We start from the raw sequence: 27668 nt of genomic DNA, 5'->3' as shown, positions 1-27668 counted from the left end.
ATGAGGAAACTTGGATCTCAAGAAAGAGAACAACTTACCCAAAGTTACACAGGTAACTAATAATAGAGCCAAAGGGTCATTTCACTCCAAATTCAGCACTTTTTTCATACCTAACAAAATTGTAAGTTTAACACAAAGTACTAGAAATTTGTCTTGTATGCATTCCTAATAAACTATCAGAGACTGGGTCAGAATTTTCTTTCAAAATGAAAAAGGGGGGAAGGAGATAAGCACTGTGAGATGCCTTCTAGAGGTCTCATCTATAAAAGGGGATAACGGATGGCTTGCTGGGTGGAAACAGGGAGAAGGATCATTAGAAATGAACATCTTGTCAATGCAAATTTTATGAATTAGATTAGAGTATTAATACTCCTACTTGGTTATGAGCATCAGATAATGTATTTTGTAACAATAAAGTGCTGTATAAATGCAAGCTATCTTTATAATCATAATTATTCCTTCCAGAGACTCTGTCCATTCTGATAGTGTCTGACCACTATGCCTGCTGAAACATTTATAGACAGTCTGTTTTGTATTCAATCTTGGCTTTACAAATCTTATTTCTCTCCTTAGATATACTCCAGGGCTTGTTGGCTACAAATCCTGCCTTCCTCTTTTTCTGGGTAGCACAGGAAAATCCACTTTTTGCTTTTATCCCATCATTTCTTTACTTCCTCAAGCTAGATCTGCTTTTATTATCCAGTTCCTTCCTTGAATTGCTCTCAGCTGCCTTCTGCTGCCCAAGATGAAAATTACATTTTCCTTGTCTTCCCAAGTCTTTGCAATTTAAGGAAACCTAATGAATCTCTTCAGAATATTGTTTTTAAATGCATAAAACAGAATACATTTTAAAGGAAAATAATGTTGAAATTAAGATGGTTTTTTTTTCCTGTCTAAGTTTAAATACCCTTGAAATCTAATCCCAACTCTTCGGGAGTCTGTGGACTCCAGAACTATCCGCTACTGGATCAACTTGCTTTGTCTCTTCCCCACTCAAACTCATCTTCCAATCAACTGTCAACCTGATATTCCTAACATGCAGATTTAACTACAACATTTCCCTAATCAATAAACCCCTCTGGCTCCCTTTTCTCTTCAGAATCAAAAATAAAAATTCTTTTTTTTTTGTTCAAAGCCCTTCAGAATGTGGCCCTCCCCCACTTTAGTCTTACATTCTCATCACATATTCTTCAGCCCAATGACCCCGAACTTCCTTCTATTGCTCAAATTGCTCAGGACACATCATTTTTTGACTCAGGGCATTTTTCACTAGCTGTCTTCCCAAGCTTGGAATATTCTTCCTCTTCCTCTGTATTTCCTGGCATCCTTCAAATCACAGATAAAAATCTTGGCTTCTACCAGAAACCTTTCCTGATTCCTCTTAAAACTAGTACCTCCTCTCTGTTGATTATCTGTAATTTGTCCTGTAAATATTTTGTTTTGACATGGTTATTTTGGAGGTTATCTCCCCTATTAGGTTGTAAGTTCTTGAGAGCAGGGACTATCTTTTGCCATTCTTTTTATATCCTTAACACTTAGCACAGTTTGGCACACAATAAGTTGCTCAATAAATACTTTTTGACTGGCTTATTAACTGATTAATGAGGAGTCCTATTCTCCCTACATTAGGAAGTTTTTCCTGACATTGAGCCTAACTTTTGCCTTTTAGCAACTTCCACCAATCTCCCCCATAGGGACAAGTAGAACAAGTTTAATCCCTCTCCCATATAACATCCATTTAAAAATATAAACACAGTTGTCATAGAATCATAGATTTAAAAAATAGAAGATACTTTAAAAGTACAGAAAGGTCAAAGTCTACTACATTCCCAAATGTAGCCTGAACTAGATTAAAATTTTATTTTAGGTTTTTGCAAGGCAAACGGGGTTAAGTGACTTGCCCAAGGCCACACAGCTAGGTAATTATTAAGTGTCTAAGACCAGATTTGAACCCAGGTACTCCTGACTCCAGGGCCAGTGCTTTATCCACTATGCCACCTAGCTGCCCCCCAGATTAAAATTTAATTGTGATATATTTAATAAAGTATTGATTGTATTACTATTATTTTCTAAGAATAAACAGCTAGCAGGGAACATTATATAGGATTTAATGGTCTCTGTTTCTATCTAAGTTTGACAACATTGATCTAATTCAATTTCCTCATTTTTCAGATAATAAAACTGAGACCCAGAGAAGTTTGTTCTTATACAGGTAGTAAGTGACAGAGTCAGGTTCAAACCCAGATCATCTATAACAATAATTAATATTTATATAGTACTTCAGGGTTTGCAACACACTTTTATATTTTATTTCATTCAATCCTCACAACTATCCTGTGAGGCTGATGCTGCTATTATTGCCATTTTTTTCAGATAAGTGATGACTCCAGAGTCACACACTGAGGAAGTACTGTCAAGTCCAGAAAGAAATCAAAGGCATGCATTGAGGAACAAAATGTCTTTAATTTAGATAACAGGGTACATACCTGCCACGCTAGGGTAACATTCCAGCAAGATAGTGTCAATTAGGTTGAGCTGAGTCAGACCTTAAGTCCCATCCTGAAATCTTGCCTTGTGGGAGAACCTGACTAAAGCTGCATCTAAGTCTTTGATGTCCTTACTAGGATTACTGGACTGGAATTTCATGAGCAGACCTTGCTATCTCATACTACCCCCTTCCCCTCTTCTCAAGTTATAAGAAGCTTTTGTCTATCTTGCTGGAATGTTACTCTAGCTGTAGTGTCATATCCTTTAGGGGAGGAAAGAACCATGTCTTCTCTCCCTTCAGCAAGACCTAGTATCTTAGCACCTGATGACCACAGTGGGCACTCAACAAAAATTTTTCCTACAACTTCTCTCAAAGTTTAATGCATCCTCTCTATGAAAAAGTCTTTCCTGGAGTCTTAACTAATCTTCATCTCTCTGCTCTCTTACAGTTCTATTCATTGGAAAATTTGGTGAGTCTCACCTTCTTTGCTCTCCCTTTAGTCCTACATTCTGACATTGTGTCCCAGGCCTGATTACTCAGACATTTAGTATCTGTCAGAGGGTAAATCCCTCTATTCTCCAGAGTTTTTTGTGTTAGGGAATTAAGGACTGTAAAAAGAACACTAATTTAACACTAATCTAATATCCCTTCACCCCAGAGCTGGTCAGCATGGACTGATCCTCTCCTGTTGCTTTTTTGGTTTACCCACTGGTCTCTCTGTACCAGAGTATTTCTGACCCAGAGGGAGAGGTCCATGGAAACCTTCTCACCCTCACCAAGGACTCTAGCCTTTACCCCACAACACACATACACACACACACACACACACACACACACACACACACACACACACACACCTCATAAACCTCACTGGAAATTCATGGTCTAACACCTCACTGGATCTAACACACTCACTGAGAGTCCTAAACCTCTGTTTCTCCCAGTGAGGACCTTCTCAGACATCCCCCAGCTTCACTCCTCCCTATCCTCACTCAGATCCTCACTTTCTCCTCACAAAGAATTAGTCTGACCCTTATTCTCTTTTCATCGAGAGCCCTGAATCTCATGTTTCCCATCTCTGAACAGCATCTAAATGTCATTTCCACCTCGTAAAACTTTCTGAACTATCTTCTTAGTGGGGACCCCAAACTTCACTATTCACTAAGGATGATAATAAGCCTCACTGTCTGCAGACTGAGGGCTCTGAGTTTTCCTCCCTTAAAGTAAGGGTCCCAAACTGACTTTCCCCTGTCCCTTCAGAAACTAGAGCCACAGGCCCTGATATCTGTATAGCTTTCTCCTTTTGCATCTCAGCTTTCATGGCAAAGCCCATCCTATCTCTTCAACCTCCATGGACCACTGTCTTCTATTATGAGAAAGTATATGTGACATGTGAGCATCTGGATCTCATGGGATTAGGAAACTTCCTATGGTACTACGAGGGGAAGAAATCCTGCCAAACCTCTGGAAACACCATTATGATCAGTAAAAGTGGACAGTACAACTGTGAAAACCAGGAGTCTGTCCTTGGTGACCCCGTGACCATCACCTTCTCTAGAGGTAAGCAAGAGGTCTAGTGTGACTCCTAGAAGGCAGTAATGTTATGTCTATCATTTAAGAAATCCCAAGGGGGTATTCTGGGGAACTCAACTTTGGGTGTTATCCTAGCTCCCTTGTATCCCATCCTCTTTCTAGGAACTAGTAGAAGATCCACATCTAGAATTTGTGGAAGAGCTAAAGTCTTAGGGAGAACTACTAGGATGGTACTGATGACCTTTGTTCTACTCTTCAGGCTTTTCTGAGACAGGAATGAAAGGGGAAGTAAAGAGAATTTTTAATGATTAATGAGACTTTTTTCTGAAATTGAACTATTAAGGAATCTGATATGGAACATCTTCTACCAATGTAATTAAGTGCCTTCTCTTCCATTTATAATCAGAGTTGTTTAGGGGCATTGAGAGGTTAAGTGACTTGCCCAAAATCACAGAGAGCATGTGTCATAGGCAAAACATGAGCCCAACTCATCACAAATTTGAGGGCATGTTTTTATTAACAGGGCCTCCTCCCAAGTTAAAAATGGTGAAATGGAAAATGGGAAAAATAGGACGAAATGTATCATATTAGAGCACAGCAGGTTGGGGACTAAGGAGATAGACAGGAAGAAATGGACGAGAAGGAAGAAAAAGAAGAAAGGGAAGAAGATATGAAATAAAGAAAAGAGGGAGGCAGGAAAAAAGACAGGAAGGAAGGAAGGGAGGAAGAGAGGCTGAAGGTAGGAAGGTAGGAAGAAGGCAGGGAGGGAGAGAGGTGGAGGGAGGGAAGGAGGAAGGGAAGGAAAGAAGGAAGGAAGGAAGGAAGGAAGGAAGGAAGGAAGGAAGGAAGGAAGGAAGGAAGGAAGGAAGGGTTATAAATGACTCAGAATATCATGACATGTGCAATATTGATGAATAAAATTAGAATTATTCAAATGGTCAACAATCTTTGCTGAGGAGGTTGTTTGTTAAACAAATGTTATTGATATTTTTTTTAAATCCCCTAAATTTCTCTCTCTATCCCTCTCATATTCTCTCCCAGAGGAGCATCTATATGACAAAAATTTTCTTTTAAAGAAAACATGAATCAGTAAAATTGATCAACATATTTTTAAAGCCTGATTATATTTAATGTTACACTGTTCATATAAGACTATCATACTTCTCTATATTCATTTCATTTATTGTTTCTAACAATATTAAATTACATCTATTTACCACAATCTCTTTAGCCATTCCTCGAATGATGGGCATCTATCAATTGTAATAGCATTCATTAAAGACTTACCATTTGAAATGCACTGTACTAGGTGTCAGGGAAGATTAAAAAAATTAATTCAATTTTATTTTGTTTTCATTTCCAATTATCTTCTCCCCTCCTCCCCCTCTCTCACCATTGAGAAAACAAGGGGAAAAAAGAAATGCTTAACAAAAGAAGAAATCCTTAACAAATATGTGTAGTAATGCAAAACAATTGCCCATATTAGCCATGTCCAAAAAATAAAAGAAAAGAAAGAAAATATGCTTTAATTTGTACTCTTAGTACATCAGTTTTCAAGATATTAAAAAAAATTTAGAGTATCTTTCTAAGTATACTCTCCTCTCTCCTCCCTCAAATTCTAAGACACAGTCTCCTAATTCACTTCCTAAGTCTCTAAACTGCTTGTTCTTTCTCTCTAATACTAGTTCTTCCTCCACTTCCTGACCCTTTTAGGTGGTTCTATCTTAAGGGTCTGTCCTCTGCCTTTCTTTCTTTCTTCCTAGGTGACCTCATTCAGTGCCCCAACCTCATTACCATCTCTATTCAGACAACAGTCAAAACTACACCTGTTTTTCCAAGTTCGATTTGTCTCCAACAGTCTACAGGACATTTCTACTTAGATTTTCCACTGAATCTCAAACACATATCCAAAGCAAACATTATTATTTTCCCTTCCAAAACCTTCTCCCTCTGATCTCACTGTTTCATTACTAACATAACCCATACAGTCTCTTCTGTTTGAAATGTCAATGCTACTTTTCACTCTTCCCTCTCCCTTATACCTCAGTCTTCCATCTGCAGTACCTCATATCTGTCCCCATTTGTCTATTTCCACTGCCAATTTCCTAGTACCAGTCCTTATTTAATCAATCAATTAACCACATGCATTTATTAAGCCTTTCCTATATACCAGGCACTATAGGAGGTGCTTAGGAGAAAAAGAAAAAGAAAAAATGGTAATACCATTAACTTACACTATTTCAATAACCATTGATGGGAGTACACTATTAACACAATTCCCCTCCCTACTCAAGTCTGTATCTCACACCACTGACAGACATGTATCATATCTAGATCTAGTCATGTCATTTTTTTCAGATCAACCATCTTCAGTGATTCTCTAAATAAAGTTAAAACTCATTTGTCTCATTCCCTTCCCTCAACAATTAGCACCATCCTTTTCAATTCAGCCTCATCTCATATGATTCCCTCTGCTTCAATTAAGTTCAACTAGCATCAAAAACATAAACCAAAAAAATAAGCATGTATTGAGAGTCTACTATGTGCCAGGGACTTTTCTAGGTGTTAGAGACATAAAGTAAAAAAAAATGAAATGATCTCTTCACTCATAGAGCTTACATTTTACATTTAAAAGTAAAAGAAAGGGGCGGCTAGGTGGCACAGTAGATAGAGCACCAGCCCTGGAGTCAGGAGTAACTGAGTTCAAATCGGCCTCAGACACTTAATAGTTACCTATCTGTGTGGCCTTGGGCAAGCCACTTAACCCCTTTGCCTAGCAAAATCTAAAAAAAAAAAAAAGAAAACATATCAAGGAAATCCAAAGTCATTATTTTTGACAGGGACAGCTGTCAACAAGTTAGAAAAGGGTACATATAGAAAGTATCATTTGATCTGAGCCTTGAATGGAGCTAAGAACTTCCAGAGGCAGAGGGAAAAAAGGGGATATATTTCAGGTATGAAAATTGCTGTTTGTCCTTCATTCTCAAAGAGAACCAATGATATCAGGAGGGTAATGTTTTAACTTGCAAGTTATTTTGATTAAATAAGAAAAGACATCAACCTCCAGAGTAATCAGAATCCAGTGGTAAGACATAAGTCAAGATGACTAGAGATGGCCCCCAATATAGTGACCTTTTTAGGTGAAGGTCTTTTCCAGATCTCAGTTTGTTTAAAGCAATGCTCATTCAGTAATTAAAGGCTAGGCAAGAATGGAGGCAAAAGATGACCTGGTTGGCCTTCATATAAGTTTGCCACACTCCCCACATGGACTGAAGGAGAAGGGAGAAAATAGGGAAGAAGAAGAAGAAGAAGAAGAAGAAGAAGAAGAAGAAGAAGAAGAAGAAGAAGAAGAAGAGGAAGGAGGAGGAGAAGGAGGAGGAGAAGGAGGGAGGAGGAGGGAGGAGGATGAAGAAGAAGAAGAAGAAGAAGAAGAAGAAGAAGAAGAAGAAGAAAAGTAGGCATGAGAAATAGCCTCCACAGAGGCCCTTCTAGATGCAAGAAATGGTGAGTGAGTCCTTCAGTTAACTGGAGTTTAATGTGTGATGAGTTTGAAATGTTCGGTTAGCTGTAGATTGTACCAAGCTTTAATTGTCTATGAATGGAATTTGTTTTTTAACCTAGAGGCAATAGGTAGCCACTAGTATTTTTGAGAAAAAGGCTAATTGGTTAGGTCAGTGCTCCAGAAATAACTGTGTAGAGGATAGGGGGATCCTAGATGGTGCAGTAGATAGAAAGCTGAATCTGGAGTCAGAAAAACTAATCTTTCTGAGTTCAAAATCAAATATTTACTAGTTATGTGACCCTAAGTATGTCATTTAACCTTATTTGCTTAAGTTTCCCCATCTGTAAAATGAGCTGGAGAAGGCAATGGCAAACCATTCCATTGTCTTGGTCAAGAAAACCCCAAATGGTTATGAATAGTTGTAATATATCTGAAACAACCAGAAAACAACAACATCAAAAGGGATTGGTTAAAGAGAGAGACTAGAAGGAAAAAGTCCAATTAGGAGGCAATTACACTTGTTCTTGGTAAGCACATGATCAGCCTTTGAAGAAGGTGGTATTGTGAGGAGAAAGAAGGGGATAAATTTGAGAGATAATTTAAACAAAGAATTAATTGATTAGACATGGGAGAAGAAGGAAAAGGAAGAGTCAAGAATGCATCCTAGTGGTAAATCTGATAGTATCCTCAAGAAAAATAGGGAATTTAGGAAGAGGGAAGTACTTGACAAGAGATAAGGAAATCCATTTCAGACATTGTAAGTTTGAGGTGCCTATGAGATATTCAAAAGGAGATATTCAACAAACGAGATTTTTTTTAAGACTGGCACTCAGGAGAAAGATGAGGGCTGGATACATGGATTTAGGAGTAATTTGCACATAGGTGACAATTTAACCCAAGGGAGTCAATAAGATCCACAAAAGAGAGTACAAAAAGAGAAGAGGGTGCATGACAGAGGCTTGGAGACAACATGTATGAGATTTCAGTAAATTGAGAAAGTTCTATCCTGCAAAGAAAAGAAAAACCAGACAAGAAGTATGTCACAAAAACCCATACAGGGAAACAGTATCCAGTAGGATATCAAAAAGAGGTCAATTCTGATGAAGACTGAGAAAAGGGCTATTGGTTTTAGTGTTTCATAAATAGTAGGAAACCTTGGGAAAAAACTGTTTTAAGTCAAAGAGAGCAGGAGATGAATAAGCAGAGATAATAAATGTAGATGGCCTTTTGGAGAGCTAGTAAAAAAAAGAATTATAAAGGCTGAAAGTTTACAATTAGGTCAGGGTCAAGTTATATGTTTGTTTTTGGAGTTTTGTTTGTTTTGTTGCTTAAAAGAATGAAGTAGACCTGTGGGCAGCAGAGTAAGGAAAGAAGCCAACGGAAGCTCCAGTCCAATTAGGCTACTTGCCAGTACCTGTACATAGCCTACATTTGACTGTCCCATGCCTTTGCTAATATGTCATTCTCTATGATTAGGACATCTTCCAACACTCCTTTTCTACCATCTAAGTTTATTCTAATCCTTTAAAAGCTAGCCCAATTTCCTTGTCTTCCAAGAATTCTACCATGATCCTCCCAAGCAGCAATAATCTCTCCCCTTTCTGGATATGACATAGTATCACTCTCACATAATAATTGGTTATTATGCTTGTGCTCCTGGGGCATCCCTCTTCAACATATGGGGCTCTCAGACAGGTTATCCCAGTTCCACACCCACTCAAAACCATAGCTCAATATCCCCCACAATATGCTTAGTTTTGCTAGTCAGAGTGAAGAGATCAGCAAAAGCTTTTCATGGCATCCAAGTGAGGCTGCAAGTATGGGATATCATATGTCTAGAGACACTAGAGAAGAAGAAAGTGAAAGCAAAAATAGGGTAGATCTTAGATATATCTTCCTATGTATTACAGACTGGCTGATCCTCCAGGTTCCTTACTCTGTGTTTGAAGGAGATGCTGTGATTTTGCAGTGCCAGGGATGGAAAAAAGCTAAGTTATCCCAAATTACATTTCACAAATGGAGAAAAATCATTTACTTCACTAAGGAAAATAAAGTTCTGTCCATCAAAGCAGCAAGTAAAGAGCATAGTGGCAAGTACAGTTGTAGTGGATATGTGAATAATCAAAAAACAAATCAAAGCTCTGAACCTGTCATCCTTCAAATCCAAAGTAAGATCACTTGACCATGAGGTGGAGACTGCCAAAGAAACCATGACTTCTCTGAACAGGAACTCAGCCTCTGAGATCCTCCATGGTGGAAGATTTTTAGCTAGAAGGGCCAGGGTTCCGGATACTTGCTCAGAAATATTGCAGAGCAGGCCGGTAGATGAGAGAAAAACAAGTTGTGGTGGATAGGTCATGGTTTTACATTGAGACTATTGAATTTTAGAATTTGGGAACTGGGAATCCTACTGTGGATATGCAATGGAGAGGGGAAAATAATAATTTTTACAATACCAACTATATTCCAGGGACAGCTGGGTGGTACGGTTGATAGAACGCCAGGTTTGGAGTCAGGAAGACTTTGACACTAACTAGCTATGTGATCCTGGATAAATCACTTCACTCTACTTGCTCAGTTATCTCATCTGTCAAATGAAATATCTTTGCCAAGAAAACCCCAACAGGGTGACAAAAAGACAGACATAACTGAAATTATTAAACAGCAACAACCTTGTACCAGATACTATGTTAAGTGCTTTACAAACATTACCTCATTTCATTCTCACAAACGATTTTGCAAGTTAGATACTGTCATTATCTCTATTTTACAGTTCAGGAAACTGAGGCAGACAAATAGTTAAGTGATACACAACTAATAAATGTCTGAAGCTAGATTTGAACTCAGCCCTTCATACTCCAGGTCCAGTGCATCATTTAGCTGGAGTGAGCTACTGTTCAGTTTCCTTCAGCCTTTCTAGCTCTTAACTCCCAGGACCTACCCCTCTCCCCCCACCCACCCAATTTTTCCTTAATCTTAAGTCTGACTTCTCCCCAGAGCTATTCCCTCAACCTGAGTTGAAAATCAAAAATTCCACTGAAGCCATGGAGACAAGCTCAATGACCTTGAGCTGTGAGACACAGCTACCCTTCCAGAGATCAACCTCCCTGCTCTACTTCTCCTTCTATAAGGATAATAGGACCATAAGATACAGAGACCAGGACCCAGAATACTGCATCCCAGCAACCATAATGGCAGGTTCTGGATTTTACTGGTGTGTGGCAGCCACTGAGAATGGCCAAGTTCAGAAACAGAGCCTCAGGTTGGAAATTCAAGTGAGTGGGCAAGAGGAGTGGGAGTGGGAGTGGGAGCAGACTTGGGGAAATAGTGGAGAAAGGCTACCTATAGTGTGTGGGAAATGGAAATTTAAATGAAATTAGGAGAGTCACAGCCATAAAGATGAGAGGAAAGAATGACCTTTCCCATTAACATAGAATTTGCATTGTCCCCTAGGAGGACAGAAGGCAACCAGAACCCAGAAGCCTCTCTAATTTGTCTTCTCTTTCAATTTCATTATCTCATCATTCTTTCACCTAACTGATGTTGTCATAGTAAGGGACATGGTAGAGCTTCACGGTCACAAAGGGGCTTTGCCCTAGTCCTGTACCAATTTTCTCAAAAAGGGAAAAATTCTGGTTAACAAGTTCAGGTGCTCATGGAAGTTTTGTCCCTCCTTCCTCCTCTCTGTGATGTGAAAGGGGATGCAGGGAATTATTTTTGAAAATAATCCCTAGCTTAAAATAAAGAAAATGTGCTCTCCCCAAATGGATTGTACCTGAGATCAGGGCTTATTAAAGCTTTGTACCCCATTGCTCAACACAATCCTGAGCTCATGGCACCTACTCAGTAAGTGTGTTTTGAATGAGTGTGTTCTTCCTTTCCTCTGCTTCTAGCCCCATTGAAACATCTCAGTTCAATGAGGAAATAATGAGACTTCTCAGTAAATTAAAACTTCCTTCATACACTATTCCAGGAACTGAACTGCTCTATTCATTGCTCTTAACCTCTCTTTCCCTGTGGAGGTATAGAAACCAGATAGCCTAGAGACCTTTCAGTTTCCCAGCTTGTTAGGTTCAACTTCCCTATCCTATCTATTAAAATGACTTAAGAAAATGTCAGCAACCAAATCTTTTTCATTCAGGGCTCCACATCTCTCCTGACGTGGCATAAGAGGAGGCAACTGGTTCTAGGAATACCTCTAGCCCTGTTTGGTATTACTGCCATCACTGCAATCTTTCTGCTTAATATCAGGCTCTTTAAGAAAGCAGGTAAGTATCTTCTTTTGGCATCCTCTACCGATAGATCCTAATCATGACTGGAACCCAAGCCCAACCTTCATCCTGTACCCTAAAACTCACTCCTTAGAAGGGGTTTCACACATAAAGAATATTTCAGGTCTGAGGAAAATAGGTCTATAAAAATCAAACTTGAAAAAAAAAATGACTCTTACAGTCCATTGGTAAAAAGCAGCCAGCTTCAATGACAAAATCTTGACCAAGCAAGATCGAGAGTTGGAGAGTGGGCAACTCTGTCAAGGAACAGTAAACAGTTGAAAAACTTTTAAATCGTTGCTGACCACATTTGAAAGCATAGCTTCTGAAAAGGAGAACTCTATGTGGGTGTGATTATGGTTGATAAGACAGATAATCACAGTATTATTAGTTCATATTTCTATTTCATTTTAAGATTTATAGACTGGGGGCAGCTGGGTTACACAGTGGAGAGAGCCAAAAGAGCTGGCCCTGGAGTCAGGAGTACCTGAGTTCAAATCAGGCCTCAGACACAAATTACCTAGCTGTGTGGCCTTGGGCAAGCCACTTAACTCCATTGCCTTGCAAAAACCAAAAAAAAAATATATTTGTAGACTGACAGCTTTGTAAGATGGGGCAAGTATTATCCCTTTATAACAGATGAACAACAGAACCTTAGAATGGAGAAGTGACTTTCCCTCAGGAACCTACACAACTGGCAAATGCCAGAGTTGAGGTTCAAACCAGGAGCTTCTAACTCTCTTATAGGACCACTGATGTTGAGCTGAAGGGATCTAATAAGACTATCAAGTTCAATCCATTTATTTTGCAGATACGGCTAACTGATTTCCCAATGTCATTAAGAACAGTGTCTAACAATCTTAAACTCAAATGACCTGAGTAGCAGACAGAGAAAGAAATGAGAAATGGGAAATAAAACTTCAGATTTCTTCAAGCCCATGCACACCCCCACCTAAAGGCACCCCCACCCAAAATGTGTACAGTACCGTTTGTCTCTAGATGATAATAATACCAGTTTATAGTAGTAATAGCTTCTTTTTCTAGAACTTTACAGTTAGAAAGCATTTTACAAATATGCTTTCTTTGTTTCCTCTAGACTAATAGTTGTCTCAAGTCTCTCCCACTTACAGGGATTCCTTACCTGGGGTTTATGCACTTGGTTGGCTTGTTTGTTTATCTGAATATTTCAATAACTGAGCTTTCTTTTAATTTAATTGATTTCTTTTGTAAACCTATATATTTTATTTTGTGCATTTAAAGGCATTATTCTGAGAAAGTGTCCATAGACCTCAACAGACTGACAAAAGGAGTCTGAGACATATTAAAAGATTAAGAATCCCTGCATTTAACCCCAGATGTCTTTGTTCCCAGGCAGTTACAGGAAACCCTCGACCTCTCCTTTATTAACTACTTGTCTCCTTTTCAATTCTCCTTCTACTGCTGACCCCTCCCTTTAGCTTCTTCCAGTCCCAGAGGAAGTTGTCCAAGTTCTTCAGTGATACAGGAAGGACAGGAACAGGGATAAGGACATACCTGTGATTCTGTTGAAATAAGGCACTCCTAAGTGAGGGAACTCCCTCTACCAATACAAGTTGGCACCTGCCTTGCAATTTATAATCCAAGAGAGTTACCAGATACTAAGAGGTTTCGTGACTTATCCAGAGTCACAGTCAGCATTGTCAGAATTGAGCTCTGAAGTCATCTCTCCCTAACTTCAGGGGTAGGAAAGGAAACAGAGAAATCATTCTCCACTTCACCTTCAGTGATGGAGAATTCACCAGCTACAGAAACAGCCCTTTCCACTGTCTGATGATTCACTGTTAGGAATTTTATCCTTAAGTCATGACAAAAAATCTGTCTGGATCTTCCAAACAACTGCTCCTAGTTCTAACCTCAGGAACCAAGAAGAATAAACCTAATCTGTCTCCTACAGATTAGGATTTCAAATAATTGAAGAAAACTACTATTTGCCCCAACTCCATAGCTTCTCTATGACTAATCATTCCCATGGAAACATGGACACACCAATGTGACAAAAATACAATGTGATATTTCTATTAGGTCCTGTTAGTTATTTCTATACATACTTGATTTTACAGAAGGAACTGCTGTGCCAGATCTTTTCAGGTGAGTCTGTTGCCTTCCTGTTATGGAAGTTATTGAATGTTCCTTAGACCCAGGATTGATCAAGAGGTGTAAAAGCCCTCTGACCCAACCCTTACCCTTGGTGAGAGCCTTGGAGGAGAAAGTCACCATGGGAAAAGTCAAGGAAGTAGAGTTTTTGGTAGTGGAGATTAGGGAAGAATAGGGATGAGCCACACACAAGGACTGCATCCAAATATAACCATCTTTTCCACAGCTGGCTTGCCTTCTCCACCACCTTCAAAGCCTATATTCTCATCCCTAACTCAGTCTTTCCCAGTCCTTCTTTCCTTTATGCAGTCTGAGATCCTCCACTGTGGTTAACAAATTTCCTTTCATCCTAGATCTTTTCTTTCTGTATTCTTCCCTGTTTTGGGCAATTGGCACTCTCTTCATGACTAGATATTCAACCTCTTACATCTTCTGACACATAGGACCTGGAAAGAGAATTTTGCACTCAGTAACTACTCCAATATCACTCAGTAACTATTTCTCTTTTAAAATTTATACTAATTGTCACCATAAAGAGATTTTCACATTACTCTCTCTCTTCCCCAATAAATTCAGTATTTGGCTCATAAACTTTACTCCAACCTCTGCTCTCTCTTAAATTAGTCTTTCCAAATGTTTATCTTCATAAATTCCCTTGACCTCTGTCTTCAATCTATATAAGCTACACACAGAAATATTTATACTTTGGATTCTACCCTCAACCCAACTTAGATGAATTTCAGAAATCCTAGTAATGGCTCTATCCTTGGTTCTTCCTTAAAGAGCTTCTGAGGTACCAACTATCTTATTTTTAGTCATCTACTGTCTATTTTTCCTTCTTAAGTCATATCATCTCTGAGGATATTTTTAGGAGAAATCATCTCATAAAAGTTAATTGTGTATAGACAGATGGGTTAACCCTTACAAAAAAAAAAGAACTAACCCTACTGTAAATGGAGACTCTCTTTCTTCCAGTCCAGTCCAGAATCCACAATCTATTTTATAGCCTTACTGTTCTTCAAAGTTAATTTGTATTACTCTCTGTTTCATAGGGGCCCTCTCTTCTCAAGAACTCCTAAATCTTCCTCATCTCAGGACCTGGAGTCTTGTTCAATGTATGTCAATGGTAAGGATCAGGCTGCTCTGCTGGACTCTCCTGTCTACTGGAGACAGAGAAAAGACCTCTTCCAAAAGGGTGATGAAGAACTCATAGGCCTTAGAGCTTCCTTGACCACTTCTGTGTGGATAATATTAATAATAATAACTCACTAAAGGCAGCTACATGACACAGTGGATAGAGCACTGGGTCTGGAGTCAGGGAGGCTCATCTTCCTTCTAAATAGTGCCTCGAACAGTGTTTAATCTTGGGCAAGTCACTTAAACCCTGTTTGTCTCAGTTTCCTCATCTGTAAAATAATCTAAAAAAAGGAAATGATCAACCAATTCACTATCTTTCAAGAAAACTCCAAATCCGTTCATGAAGAGTTGAAAATGACTGAACAACAAACTCACATTTTTTATGTTTACAGAATATCTTCCTCACAACAACCTTCGTATCAGGTGGGACTCATAGTCTTATCCCCACTTTACAGATGTGGAGATTGAAGCTCATAGAAGTTAAGTGACTTGTGTATGGTCACCACACAGGCAGACCAGGATCTTTCCCTCTCTTTTGCCAACAGATCTTCTAACAAGAGGTTAGTTGAGAGCAGGAAGCATGGACATGGCAACACTGATAATGGAGAAGGTGAAAAACAGAAGGTAGCTGCAAAAGAACAGAGCCTCTTATAGCAATAACAACAATAATAGTAACTATTACATAGTGTCTACCATGTTATGCCCTAAATGCTTTACAAATATCTCATTTAATTTTCACAATTTGGGAGGGAGAAACTATTATTTTTCTCATTTTCCAGTTAAGGAAACAGAAGCAACTCGTCCAAGATTATACAGCCAGCTAAGTGTCTGAGGCTAGATTTGAACTCCCTTCACCTAGAAATAGAAGTCACCTGTAACCTAGTTTCTAATCCTGATTACCTATGGAGGCCTGATCATCACAATTGTGTAAACAGTACTGGTTTGGCTATCTGCAGACCCAACTTCTTTCTAGTTCTGACTGTCACTCACTCTTAGCATAACCAAAAACAAAACATCTGATCTCTTGGAAAAGCTTGGTTTTCTAATCTGTAAAATAGTGAATTTGAACAAGATGGCCTAGAAATAATAATGAACTAAGAATCTGGAGAGCTAGGTTTTAGTTCTGACTTTAACATTAATTTGGTGTGTGATCCTGGGCATGTGGTAATCAGTCTCTGGACCTCCATTTCAGTAGTGACAAAATGAAAGAGTTGGTTTAGAGCATTGGTGGGTCCCCTTCTGACCCCAGTACTCTATGGGGTTCTTTTAACCTCTTTTTTCCCAAATTTTTCCAATGCAAGTTCCCTTGCCCCCACTATACTCCACTTCCCATGTTATCACGCACATAGTATTTCCTTCCCTCTGTAATTATCCATAGATATTCCAAAGACCTTGATTCATGCCTGGGATTAAAGATGGGGTTGGGATTCATGGTCCTGGATTGGGTGGGTCATCTCTGAAGCCTTATCTCTCTTCCAGTAAATCCTCTGGATGAAAAGAGTGAAGATGTGATCTATTCTGTTGTATTTTTCAGGGAGCAGAGAAAGAAAGGTGAGTAACTAAGAGTGAATGAGGTCAGAGGAGGTCAGGAGCAAGGGAAAGTGCATTTGCACACACACACACACACACACACACACACACACACACACACACCCAGTAAGATTTCCTTCTCCAGACCATCCCATAGATTTGATCATGCTACTCTGCTCAAAAAACTTCACTACCTCCCTGTCACCTGTAAAATAAAATAAAATAAAATAAAATAAAATAAAATAAAATAAAATGATTCTGGCCTTTAAAAGCTCTCTACAATTCAATTTCAACCTATTTTTCTTAAAAGATCTTTTTTTTTAAACTATGATGATTTAGGCATCATATTTCAATATATGAACATCCCCTGCGTTCTATTTCCTCATCCTCATCTTCCTCAGCCCCTTTTCACTCATGTCCTATCCTACTCCTGCTCCTCATTTGGGATGTTTCATCTGAACTTCCCATTCACAATGAATAGACTTCCCTTTATTCAGGATCTCTTCCTCTTATACTCCCCTTAGACTTGCTCTCACTGAGACCTAGCTTCTCCTAGACAACCTGAATCCCTGGCCATCATCTCCAGTAGTAACTGTACTTCCTCTTATCCTCTGATGCACTTGGTACTAAAGAGGAACTCAGAACACTCCTTGCCCTACCCCCCCACCATTTCCAGACTCTCCCTTTGAGCAGCCCCTCTCCCTTTTCACCCTCTTCAGATACTGGGGACTATTTTCTATTATTTCCTTCTTCCTCACACACACATAGCCCAGGTCATTCTCCCTCCTTTCTGAAGGAGTTCAATACTTAGCTTCACAATAATGAACATTCATGGTGATGTTCCCACAAACGCCTTGACTTTCCATCCCTCAGTTTCATTACGTTTTATGGCCTGCTACTTTATTCCACCTCATTTGTACACAGGAATGGGATCATGCCATTCCCTACCTATTCCACTTCCCTAATCAAAGACTGGCATTAATTTTTCTTACTAATCCCCTTTCAGGGCAAAATGTGGATAGAGTACAGAGTCAGGAAGATTTATCTTCCTGAATTCAAATCTGGTCTCAGATACTCACTGGCTATATGACCTTGAGCAAGGCACTTAACCCTGTTTGCCTCAGTCTCCTCATATGTCAAATGAGCTGGAAAAGGAAATGACAAAACCACTCTAATATCCTTGCCAAGAAAACACCGAAAGGGATCACTAAGAGTTGAACAAAACTGAAATACTGATCACAACAAAATCTATTATTCCCTTTCTCCCTTTGCCTTCCTTAGTACTTTCCCTTCCTCTTCTACTCTGACTACTGCTCTGACTTCACTTTTCTCTCTTCCTAATTTCAACCCTTTAGTTAACCAGTTCAACCTCATTTTGTACTCCACTTTTGAATTCCTCATCCCCTTGGAGCTGATTGTTTCTACTTTTTAAATGGTGCAACCACCTTGAGGGTACCCACACTCTCTCCTCCTGAAATGGAGTTGGCCTTGATTCAAAGAAGCCCTGGTTAGTAATCTTAGAGGAACCCCAGGCATACAAGCACCACCCAGTGTAATTCCCTGCCTAGTGACCTACTGGGAGCTGGTTCCCTCTCTTGTTTTTACCTTGACAAGTTCCAACCAGATATCAGAGATCTCCTGGAGTACACCTTCTTCCCCTCCTCCTGACACAAGCATTTCATTAACTCTGTATCCCATTATGGCTTTGGTAATATTGATTTTGAGTCTCTTGGAAAGTTCTCATTTTTGCACAAGCTCTCCAGGCCCTCTCCTCATGTAATGGCCTACCAGAAGCTAGCTCTGTCCCATGCTGAGGTCCTAACAGTCCAAAGCCAAGATCCCATTGACTTCTGGTTCTTTAACTAAGCTCTCATTGACTTTTTTCTTTTCCTTCTTTATTCTCCATCCAAGAATTCACAGACTCCTGGGTGCTTTATACAGTCCTGGACTCCATCTAGGAGGTTCTTACTACTGTTTCTCTTTGGCCACCTTGACCATTCCTTTATCTGATACCTTTTACATATTTGCTGAAATGTTTGGCAGGAAAGCTTGTCTTTCATATCACTTTCATAACAGGAAGTCTTCTCCAAACTGTTTTTCCTGTATTACCCTTCTCTACTCTCCTCATGCATTCTTTGAATACATTGAATGTATTGACTGAAGCCCATTCCCTCCACATCTCTGAAACCTGTTGAAAGCTTCCCCATTCTAAAAGGACCCACTTTAGGTGTCACCTCATCCATGAAGCCATGAATCCACTAAAAATTATCTTCCTTTTCTCAAATTCTCTTAAAACACTTTGTCTTGACTCTTCATTTTCCCTTCTTACAATTTCTCTTATTTCATATTTATTTGTGTACTTCTTTCATCCTTCTCATTAGACTGTAAGTTCCTAGAAGCCAAAGATTGTTTTATTCCTCTTCTTTGTTACTCCAGTATATGACATAGTTGTGATTGTGTTCAATTGTGATTGACTCTTCATGACCCCATTTGGGGTTTTCTTAGCAAATATACTGTAGTGATTTGCCATTTCCTTCTCTAGCTCATTTTTCCAGATGAGGATCCGAAGCAAAAAGGATAAAGTGATTTGCCCAGGGTTATACTACTAATAAGTGTCTGAGACTAGATTTGAACTCAGAAAGATAAGTCTTCCTGACTCCAGGCCCAGCATTTGATCTATTGTACCATCTAGCTGTCCTAGGGCCTTGCCCATAGAAGATACTTATTAAACATGTGAATTGAAAGGAACTAGCTTTGAATGCCCTACTCTGACAAAACCCTATAGAGAGGTAATGGAGGAAGGTGACGCTGACCCCCGACCTCAAGAAATCTATGATCAAAATAGAACATATCTGAATGTACATTCATGCTGAAGGAGAAACATAAAGACTCCAGTTTTAGCTGTTGGAGCTGTAATATGACAGATTTAGGAACTGAAAAATCTGAGGCCTCTTTCTCAGCCTTGCTATGTGACTAGGAAGCAAATCTTCACCATCTCTAAGAGGTGGGGGAGGGGCCTTGCTGCCTCTTCATTCACTATACCATCTGGGTGAAGAGCTGGTAGGGAATCACCCAGGAGACAGAACTGAATTACCCACCCAGCAGGAGTTGGATAGGTCCTGGCCTAGGGTAGAAAATGGGAGGGGGTGGAGGAAATGGGGCTTGTAGGACAACAGATGAAGTCCCATTATAAGAACAGTTACCTGCAGGGCCTGTGGAGAGGGAAAAGAAAAGTGATCTGATATTGATATATACTCATATGTATATACATATATATACATATATATAGTTTTACTGTGAAAAACAAAGAAAAATCACAATCTATCCATATATCTATCTTTAATCTAGACTGAGGTGGTAGGGTTGGTTCAATGCCTTCTCTTAGGAAAGAAATAAAATTATATCCATCTCATTCTAGCCCTTTCCAAATTCTGGTTCAGTTCAATCCAATTCAATTTAATAAACATTTACAAAACACCTTATTCGTGCAGAGGATGATTCTGGGAGACATACAAAGCTACGCAAGCCAGTGCTTGCATTCTTGGAGCACATATTCTAGTAGGAGAATATGATGCATTCACAGGTAGCTATTAAAACAATTTAAGACACGACCTGTGGTATAGTGGAAAGAGAATTGGATTTAAAGCTAGAGCATCCAGGCTCCAATCCCAAGCTTGACTTTTATTATCTTTGTGACCCAGGGTAAATCAACTGGGACCCCCCCTTGGGGGTGCTAGCCCATTTTGGGCATACACTGTGGTGAGTGAGCAGCCGCTCCAAGCTGTGATACCCAAATTCCCATCAGCATTCTGTGTTAATAGCTAATCAAGAGATGTAATAGTTCAAAGCAAAAAACAAAACAACAACAAAAAAATCATTCAACCAAGCAGCCCAGCAAAGTAAGAAGATAGATTTCTCCATATAAACAGGGCTTTATATTCTTTCACATATTACCATACCACTAGTGGGAAAGGGAATAGACATGTAAGGAATATACATATATACATATATATATATATATATATATATATATATATATATATATATATGTGTGTGTGTGTATCCCAAGGAAATATGAATATATTAAAACATAAAACAAAAGCATATATGAAATATGTAACCAAGGAGTACACATATGAGAGACCTCAGTATATTGTTCACTCCTGTCTAACTCTTCATGATTCCATTTGGGGTTTACTTGTCAAACATACTGGAGGAGTTTGCCATTTCCTTCTCCAACTCATTTTATAGATGAAGAAACTGAGGCCACCAGGGTTAAGTGACTTGCCCAAGATCACACAGCTAGTATGTATCTGAGACTATTTGAACCCAGATCCTCCTGACTTCAGGCACTTCTTCAAATGCCACATATGACCATTATACTCATGTTTACAGGATGGTGTCCGAGTTCAAACCTTTTTCTGCCTCCAGTGTTGCTGCTCCCTTCCCCCCTCCCAAAGCCAAAGATATCAATATCCTCAGATGATGTCTTCCAACTCTGAGCTGCTTTTTTCTTAGAGAAAGTCGGGCCCTGATTGCCTCTGAGCTTCTCTCTGCTGCCATCTTCTGGTCTTTACATCCTTATTCAGTCTCTTCAAGACTGCTACATTTTTTGTTTTTGTTTTGGGGTTTTGTTTTGGTTTTGGTTTTGGGTTCTTTTTTTTGCCATCTTTGCACTGAATTTCAGCTGCTATTTAGAGCCTCTGCCCTGCAGGGAGACATCTCTACTCTGTTAGCCATAGCCCCAGGAGTTATTGCAGCTCACTCATCTGGGATGCTGGCTAAATAAAACAAAAGCTATCAAGCTTAGATGAAGTCTATCTTTTTACAATACAACTCCTGGTGTTCAGGAATCTCCAACTAAAATTTTTATTTGATGTATGGTCAAGTCACTTCTTTTAATTGTATCAAACTTCAAGTTGTTATTTTGGGTCCTTAAATATCATCCCAGAAATTCTATTTTACAAAACTGCACAGGAACTAGGTGACATTATAGTTAGAAGATTTTCAGAATCCCTGACTCCCTTCGAGGCTCAGTTCAATGGCCACCTCATACAAGAGACCTTTACCAAATTTTCTAGTTGGTGATATTTCTTTTACTATCAAAAAAAATATTCTGTATTTAATTTACATCTTTTTGTATTTTTATATCTATGTTCATAATGCTAGCCCTTAGAATATAAATTCCTTAAAGTTAAAAATGATGTCATTTTTCTTTCTGTATTCCAGAAATCTTGCATATTATTGTTACAACAACAAGAAACCTTGTTGTTATTTCAATAATGATCAACTCTTTGTGATACCATTTGAGGTTCTCTTGACATAGATACTAGAGTGGCTTCCTATTTCCTTCTCCAACTCATTTTTATAGATTAGCAAAGGTCACACAACTAGTGAGTATCTTGAGAACAGATTTAAACTCAGGAAGATGAGTCTTCCTGATTCTAGTCTCTTTAACCCTATCTATTATGTCACCTACCCACTCCTATTGGTACACAATAAGTGTTTAATAAGTGTTTGTTGAATTTTTTTGAGTTGAATCATGCCCCTTGGTCCTTTGGCCTATATTCATGCTTATCACCATCTCAGGAACAAGACTAAAGGTGTCTGGTGAAGCTGTCAACCTTTGCTCTATTCATCACTTTGCATCTATTCATTACCTAACAACCAAATCACTGTTATTAACTACACAACCTCTCTAGGCCTCTGATTCTTCATCTGTAACATAAAGGAGTTTTCCTAAGGTTCCTTTCAGATATACATTCTATGATTCTAAGCACAGGAGAGAGAGGCAAAACAAAATACTAGGTGAAGTCTCAGATGTCACAGGACTTGGCTCTTGGAGAGATCTTATAAATTATCCATTCCAACCCCCTTACTTTACAGATGAGAAAACCAAGGCCAGAGATGAATAAATCTGATCTGTACTAAAGGTTTAGAGTAGCAGAACCAGGATGTGAATCTAGAGTCTCTGATTTCATATTCAATTCTTGTCCCTCTGTATCATGCTGCTTCTGAGAGGAAGGAAAGGAAGAATCAGGAGATATTCCTAGATATGGTGACATTTACATTGGGGTTTAAAGAATAGGTTAAAAAATTATTTTAACAATTAAAAAAGAATAGGTAAAAATTTAATAGGCTAAAGGGGAAAGGATAGGGGTGGCTAGGTGGTGAAGTGGATAAAGCACTGGCCCTGGAGTCAGGAGTATCTGGGTTCAAATCCAGTCTCAGACACTTAATAATTACCTAGCTGTGTGGCCTTGGACAAGCCACTTAATCCCATTTGCCTTGCAAAAACCTGAAAAAAGGGGGGGGGGAGAAGGATGAAGGTACATAGAGAGACCTGTTCAGCAAGCAATCTCAAAACTGTAAAATTCAAAAGCTTTTTCTCATTTCTTTGCTTTCTCAATCTTGTGACAGTGTTTACCATCTCCTCTTTTTAGACATTCCTCCTTTCATCACTTCATTCTTTCTGGACTCTTCTACCTGTCTGACTACTTCTTTGCTAGACCATCTTCCTCCTCCAGCTCACTGAGTAAGCATTTCCAAACCTGTGTCTAGGTACTCCTTTCTTTATATAAGGTCTTCCTGCATGATTTCATCAGTTCCCAAGGGTTCAATGGTTATCTCTATGAAGATAACTCCTAAAGCTATGTATTTATAGTCCTAATCTTTCTCCTAACTACAAGCTCTACATTATCACTGAGCTCCTGTTTATCTCCACCTGGCTGAAACTTAGACATCTGAAACTCAACTTGCCCAAAATGAAATTCATATTTCCCCCAAATTCATCTCCTCCAAACTTTCCCATTTCTAGTGAGGGTACCTTCAACAGACACTGAGGTTTACACTCTTGGAATAATTCTTAACTCTTTATTCTTCCTCAACCCCTGGAGTGAATCTGTAAGCAAGTTTTTGTAGATTCTTCTTCTTCTACATCTCTTTCCTCCCTCCTTTATTCATTAGTTCCTACTTCAGTTCAGTTCTCTCATCTGGAGCATTACAATAGCCTATCAATTGGTTTGCCTGCTTCTAATTTCTTTCCTCTCCAGTCTCTACTCTATACTGCTGCTAAACTGACATTCCTAAAACAAAGATCTGTCCATGTCAGTCCAATTCTTCATGACCCCATTTGGAGTTTTCTTGGCAAGAAACTGGAATGGCTTTCCATTTCTTTTTTCAGCTCACTTATAGATGAGGAAACTAAGGTACCTTTCACCCCACCACACAAAAAAAATCTTCAATGATTCCTTTAGCCTCTAGTACAAAATGGCAGCTAGGTGGCACAGTGGATAAAGCACCAGCCCTGGAGTCAGGAGTACCTGGGTTCAAATCCAGTCTCAGATACTTCATAATTACCTAGCTGTGTGGCCTTGGACAAGCCACTTACCCATTTGCCTTGCAAAAACCTAAAAGAAATGCAAAAAGCCTGGCATTTAAAGCCTTTCACAGTCTAGTTCTCCACTAATTTTCTGGTCTTATTTCATATTACTCCAAGCTTCCATAGAATTACTACCTTTTAGTTCTACCTGTTGAATGACTCCTTTCAATCTCCTTTGCTGGTTCTTCATTCAGGTCATGCCTACAAACTGTGATTATCTCCCAAGGCTCTGTTTTCCACCCTCTTATATTCTCCCTCTATATCCTTTCAATTAATTTATCTCATCAGTTCCCATGGATTCAATTATAATTTCTATTCTGATAATACTCAGAACTATTTATCCGGCCCTAACCTTTCTTCTGATCTCCAATCTTACATCTGCAACTGCCCTCATTCTCTGGAATTACTTAGCATTCCTCAGCTGCCTTCTGCTGGCCTTTTCACCCATTAGTGAGTTTTTCCCAGGACCTCTATTTCTAGGAAGTACCCTAACAAATATTCTTTATTCCCTGGAATAAACCACCATGCCTTTGCCTGATTACCTCATCACCCCTCCCTGACTTTTACAGTTGCCCTTTTATGTGCTGTCTCCTGCCATTGCATATAATATCTTCAAGAACATCGACAGCCTTTATTTTTGCTTACATTTCTATCTGCAATGCCTGGACCATTAGTAAATGCTTATTGACTGACTAACTAATCCCCTTCACACACTCTCTGTTTTGTATAATATCATACTTCCCTCCTATAGCCTTTGGCACAAGGATAACCCTTTGTCTAGGATCTGCTAGATGTGCAGTAAATAAAGCACCAGTCCTGAAGACAGGAGGACCTGAGTTCAAACTTGCCACTTACTAGTTGTGTGATCTTGGGAAAATCACTTAACTCCTGATTGCCTCCCATCCAGGGCCATCTCTAGTCTCCTGATTCATACCGGGCCACTGAATCCAGATGGCTCTGGAGGAGAAAGTGAGGCTGGTGACTTAGTACAATACTCAAATCCAATTCAAGTGCATATCATGGCATCACCTCCCTTCATGTCATAGTCTTCCAGACCAAAGGACAAACAGTAATAGCCTTTGTCTGCAACATACTCTCCCCAACCGCCTCTCTGTTTCTTAGTCTTTAGCTTGAGACCTTTCCTTTTCCCTTCCCCTACCTCATTCATTCACTCTTTATATTTAATTATTGTATATGTGTTACATCTGCCAGTAGAATGTAAGCTCTTAAGGGCAGGGACTTTCATTTGCTTTTTATGTCTAGTATCTAGCTGTTGTTATTATTTTCAATCATTTCCAGTTGTGTCTGACTCTTAGTGATCCTTTTTGGATTTTCTTGGCAAGAATACTAGAGTAGTTTGTCATTCCCTTATCTAGTTCACTTACAGTTGACTGAGGCAAACTGTCTTACCCAGAGTTGCATCAGTTCAAAAAATATCTATTTAGTACCAATGGTGTTAAACAGATGTTTATTGAAATGAATACTATGAGATAAGGTAGGCTGGGAAGATAAGGAGGCATTAGATTGTAAAAGAAGTTGAATATCAGGAAAAGAAATTTAAGTCTTGTTTGGCAAATAATGAATGATCACTGAAGAAACACAATGATGTTACAAACACTGTAGAACTTAATGCAGTGAGTGACTCACTGAAGGATTTTCTCTGACATCCATCCTCCTCACCCAAATTCTATCCTGCTCTATGACCAGTGGTGAGGAGACATTCGATTAAAAGAAATTAAAGGCCTATTAAGTGTATAGCACTGAGGCAGGAGTTAGGGATACAAAAACAAAAATGAAATGTGCCTTCACAGAACTCACCTACCACATGAAGACCTTGGGAAAGAAACTTTGTGATCTGGAGAGTTAAATGGGCACCAAAAGAGAGGAAAATTAATTGGTTTTGCAGATACAGCTGAAAGGTTTCTGTGCATTCTTACTCTGGGATGGATAGAATACATAGCACAGTTGTAAACTGATATAACCCAAAAAGGGGGATAGCCAGGGTCTTGGGTTTAAACCAAAGTTAGACAATGAAACTAAAGAGAGGAGCAAATTCTTATGACACCAGCAAAAAAAGAGCAGGTTTGAAATAGGTGCAGCAGTATCTTGAGCTTGAAATGCAAGTAGAAATCTGATCAAGATAAAGATGTCTCACAAGCAGATGTAGCAAGGTTGTCTGGGGGCCCAGGGAAAGGGTCAGAACTGGAAATATTGATTTCTTAAAAGTCTTGGATATCACAAAAAAGAGAAAATGGAGGGAGAAAGGAGGATCAAGGATAGAGCTATATAGTTAGAGAGGGAAAAAAATAATCTGGAAATAAGGTAAAGGAGTGGTTAGTAAGGAAGGAAGATAAGAGGTTAACATCACAAAAATAAAAAAAGGACAGAGCATAGAAAATGAATGATTAGCCAAATCATGCTGTAGAGTAGAAATCAATCTCCTAAAGTTCCCTGGGATCATTCCAGTTTCCATTGTTTTCTATGGTAGCTTCACTCACCCTCAAACTGAACAGTAAGGGATAAATTGTGAAGGGGGATGAGCAAATGAGCTTTAATGCCTGAACCTAAACACTTTCCTTTCATTCCACAGCCGTCTTCAAAGACCCATCCCCAAGGGAAGAGGTAAATATGGTTCCCCAGTATTTGCATTTCCTTCATTTTTCTTTTCTCTTTTTCTGATAAGGCTGCTCTCTCTGTAGGACTGCTCTGTCATCTATTCCAAGGTAATAATACCTCAGAACCAGAAACTCTCACTTGGATAAAGGGGATAAATATAGAAAACCCCAAGCAGATAAGACCCAGGCCACACAAGAAATGATGACAATCCAAACCCTGGTGATCCCTGACTCCCCATTGCCACTACCCAGCCTTCAGTTTGAGATGCCTTCAGAGACTGGGGAAAAACTACCCCCAATAAGAGAGCCCTCCCCTCCAACCCAGAAGATGAAACTGAACCTTTTGCCCCACTGTAAAGAGTCAAAGAGCCCCTGAATTGATCCAGGTCAACACCAAGGACTGAGACATGGTGGATTTCCAAGAAGATAATTAAGCAAATAATAGCTGAGAATGGGGCAGGGCAATTTCAGTGGTCAACATGGAAGTAATGTACCTTCTTTCATTCTAGTTAGAAGCTGGTCTTTTCTACTTTTTTCTCTCTGTATCTGTGTTGGGGAAGGGTGTATTTGTCCCTGTGTGTTATTACCCCACTCACCCTGAAATATATATATATATATATATATATATATATATATATATATATATATATATATCCAGATGAAAAAGTTCCTTGTTATGTTCTAATTTGCAAGATGAAAAGTAGTTCAGATCTTCAAGCATTGAAGAGCTCCAGAGGCGATTCTAGTACTTAGAAAAGCAACATGATATCATGGGAAAAAGCACTTCAAGCCAGAAGACATGGGTTTGATTCCGATGTCTGCCATTAACCATGTGACCTTAGACATTAATAATAATTCATAGAAAGAAGGTCTGTCTTCTCCAGAGTCCACATCTCTATGATGAAAGAAGAGTACATAAGTCTTTGGTCTATTGCTTCTGAAGGATCTCTGAGTTTTGACCTGTTGACTAATCCTGCAGGATATGTGAGTCATATATTGAGTTTTCAACTCTTCTGCTTGCGTACCTTCTTTCGTCCACCTAAATCACATTTCCTAGAATTCGTGAGTTGGGTAGCTT

At 39.1% G+C, this 27668-nt stretch overlaps 1 protein-coding gene across 1 annotated transcript; it reads left to right on the top strand.

The window, feature by feature from the left end:
* On the top strand, window positions 1-26966 carry FCRL6 (Fc receptor like 6). The gene is given in 11 exon segments (XM_074220924.1): window positions 1-52; window positions 3803-4048; window positions 9434-9691; window positions 10521-10798; window positions 11665-11791; window positions 13894-13921; window positions 14980-15053; window positions 16544-16615; window positions 26566-26597; window positions 26675-26734; window positions 26736-26966. Coding segments are annotated over 11 exon segments (1458 nt in total).
* The last annotated feature ends 702 nt before the right edge of the window (window positions 26967-27668 follow it).

Source organism: Macrotis lagotis, chromosome 2, assembly GCF_037893015.1.
Source record: "Macrotis lagotis isolate mMagLag1 chromosome 2, bilby.v1.9.chrom.fasta, whole genome shotgun sequence".
Classification (NCBI taxonomy): Eukaryota; Metazoa; Chordata; class Mammalia; order Peramelemorphia; family Peramelidae; genus Macrotis; species Macrotis lagotis.
Note: the sequence above shows the minus strand (reverse complement) of the source record. Positions and strands in the feature narration are given on the sequence as shown.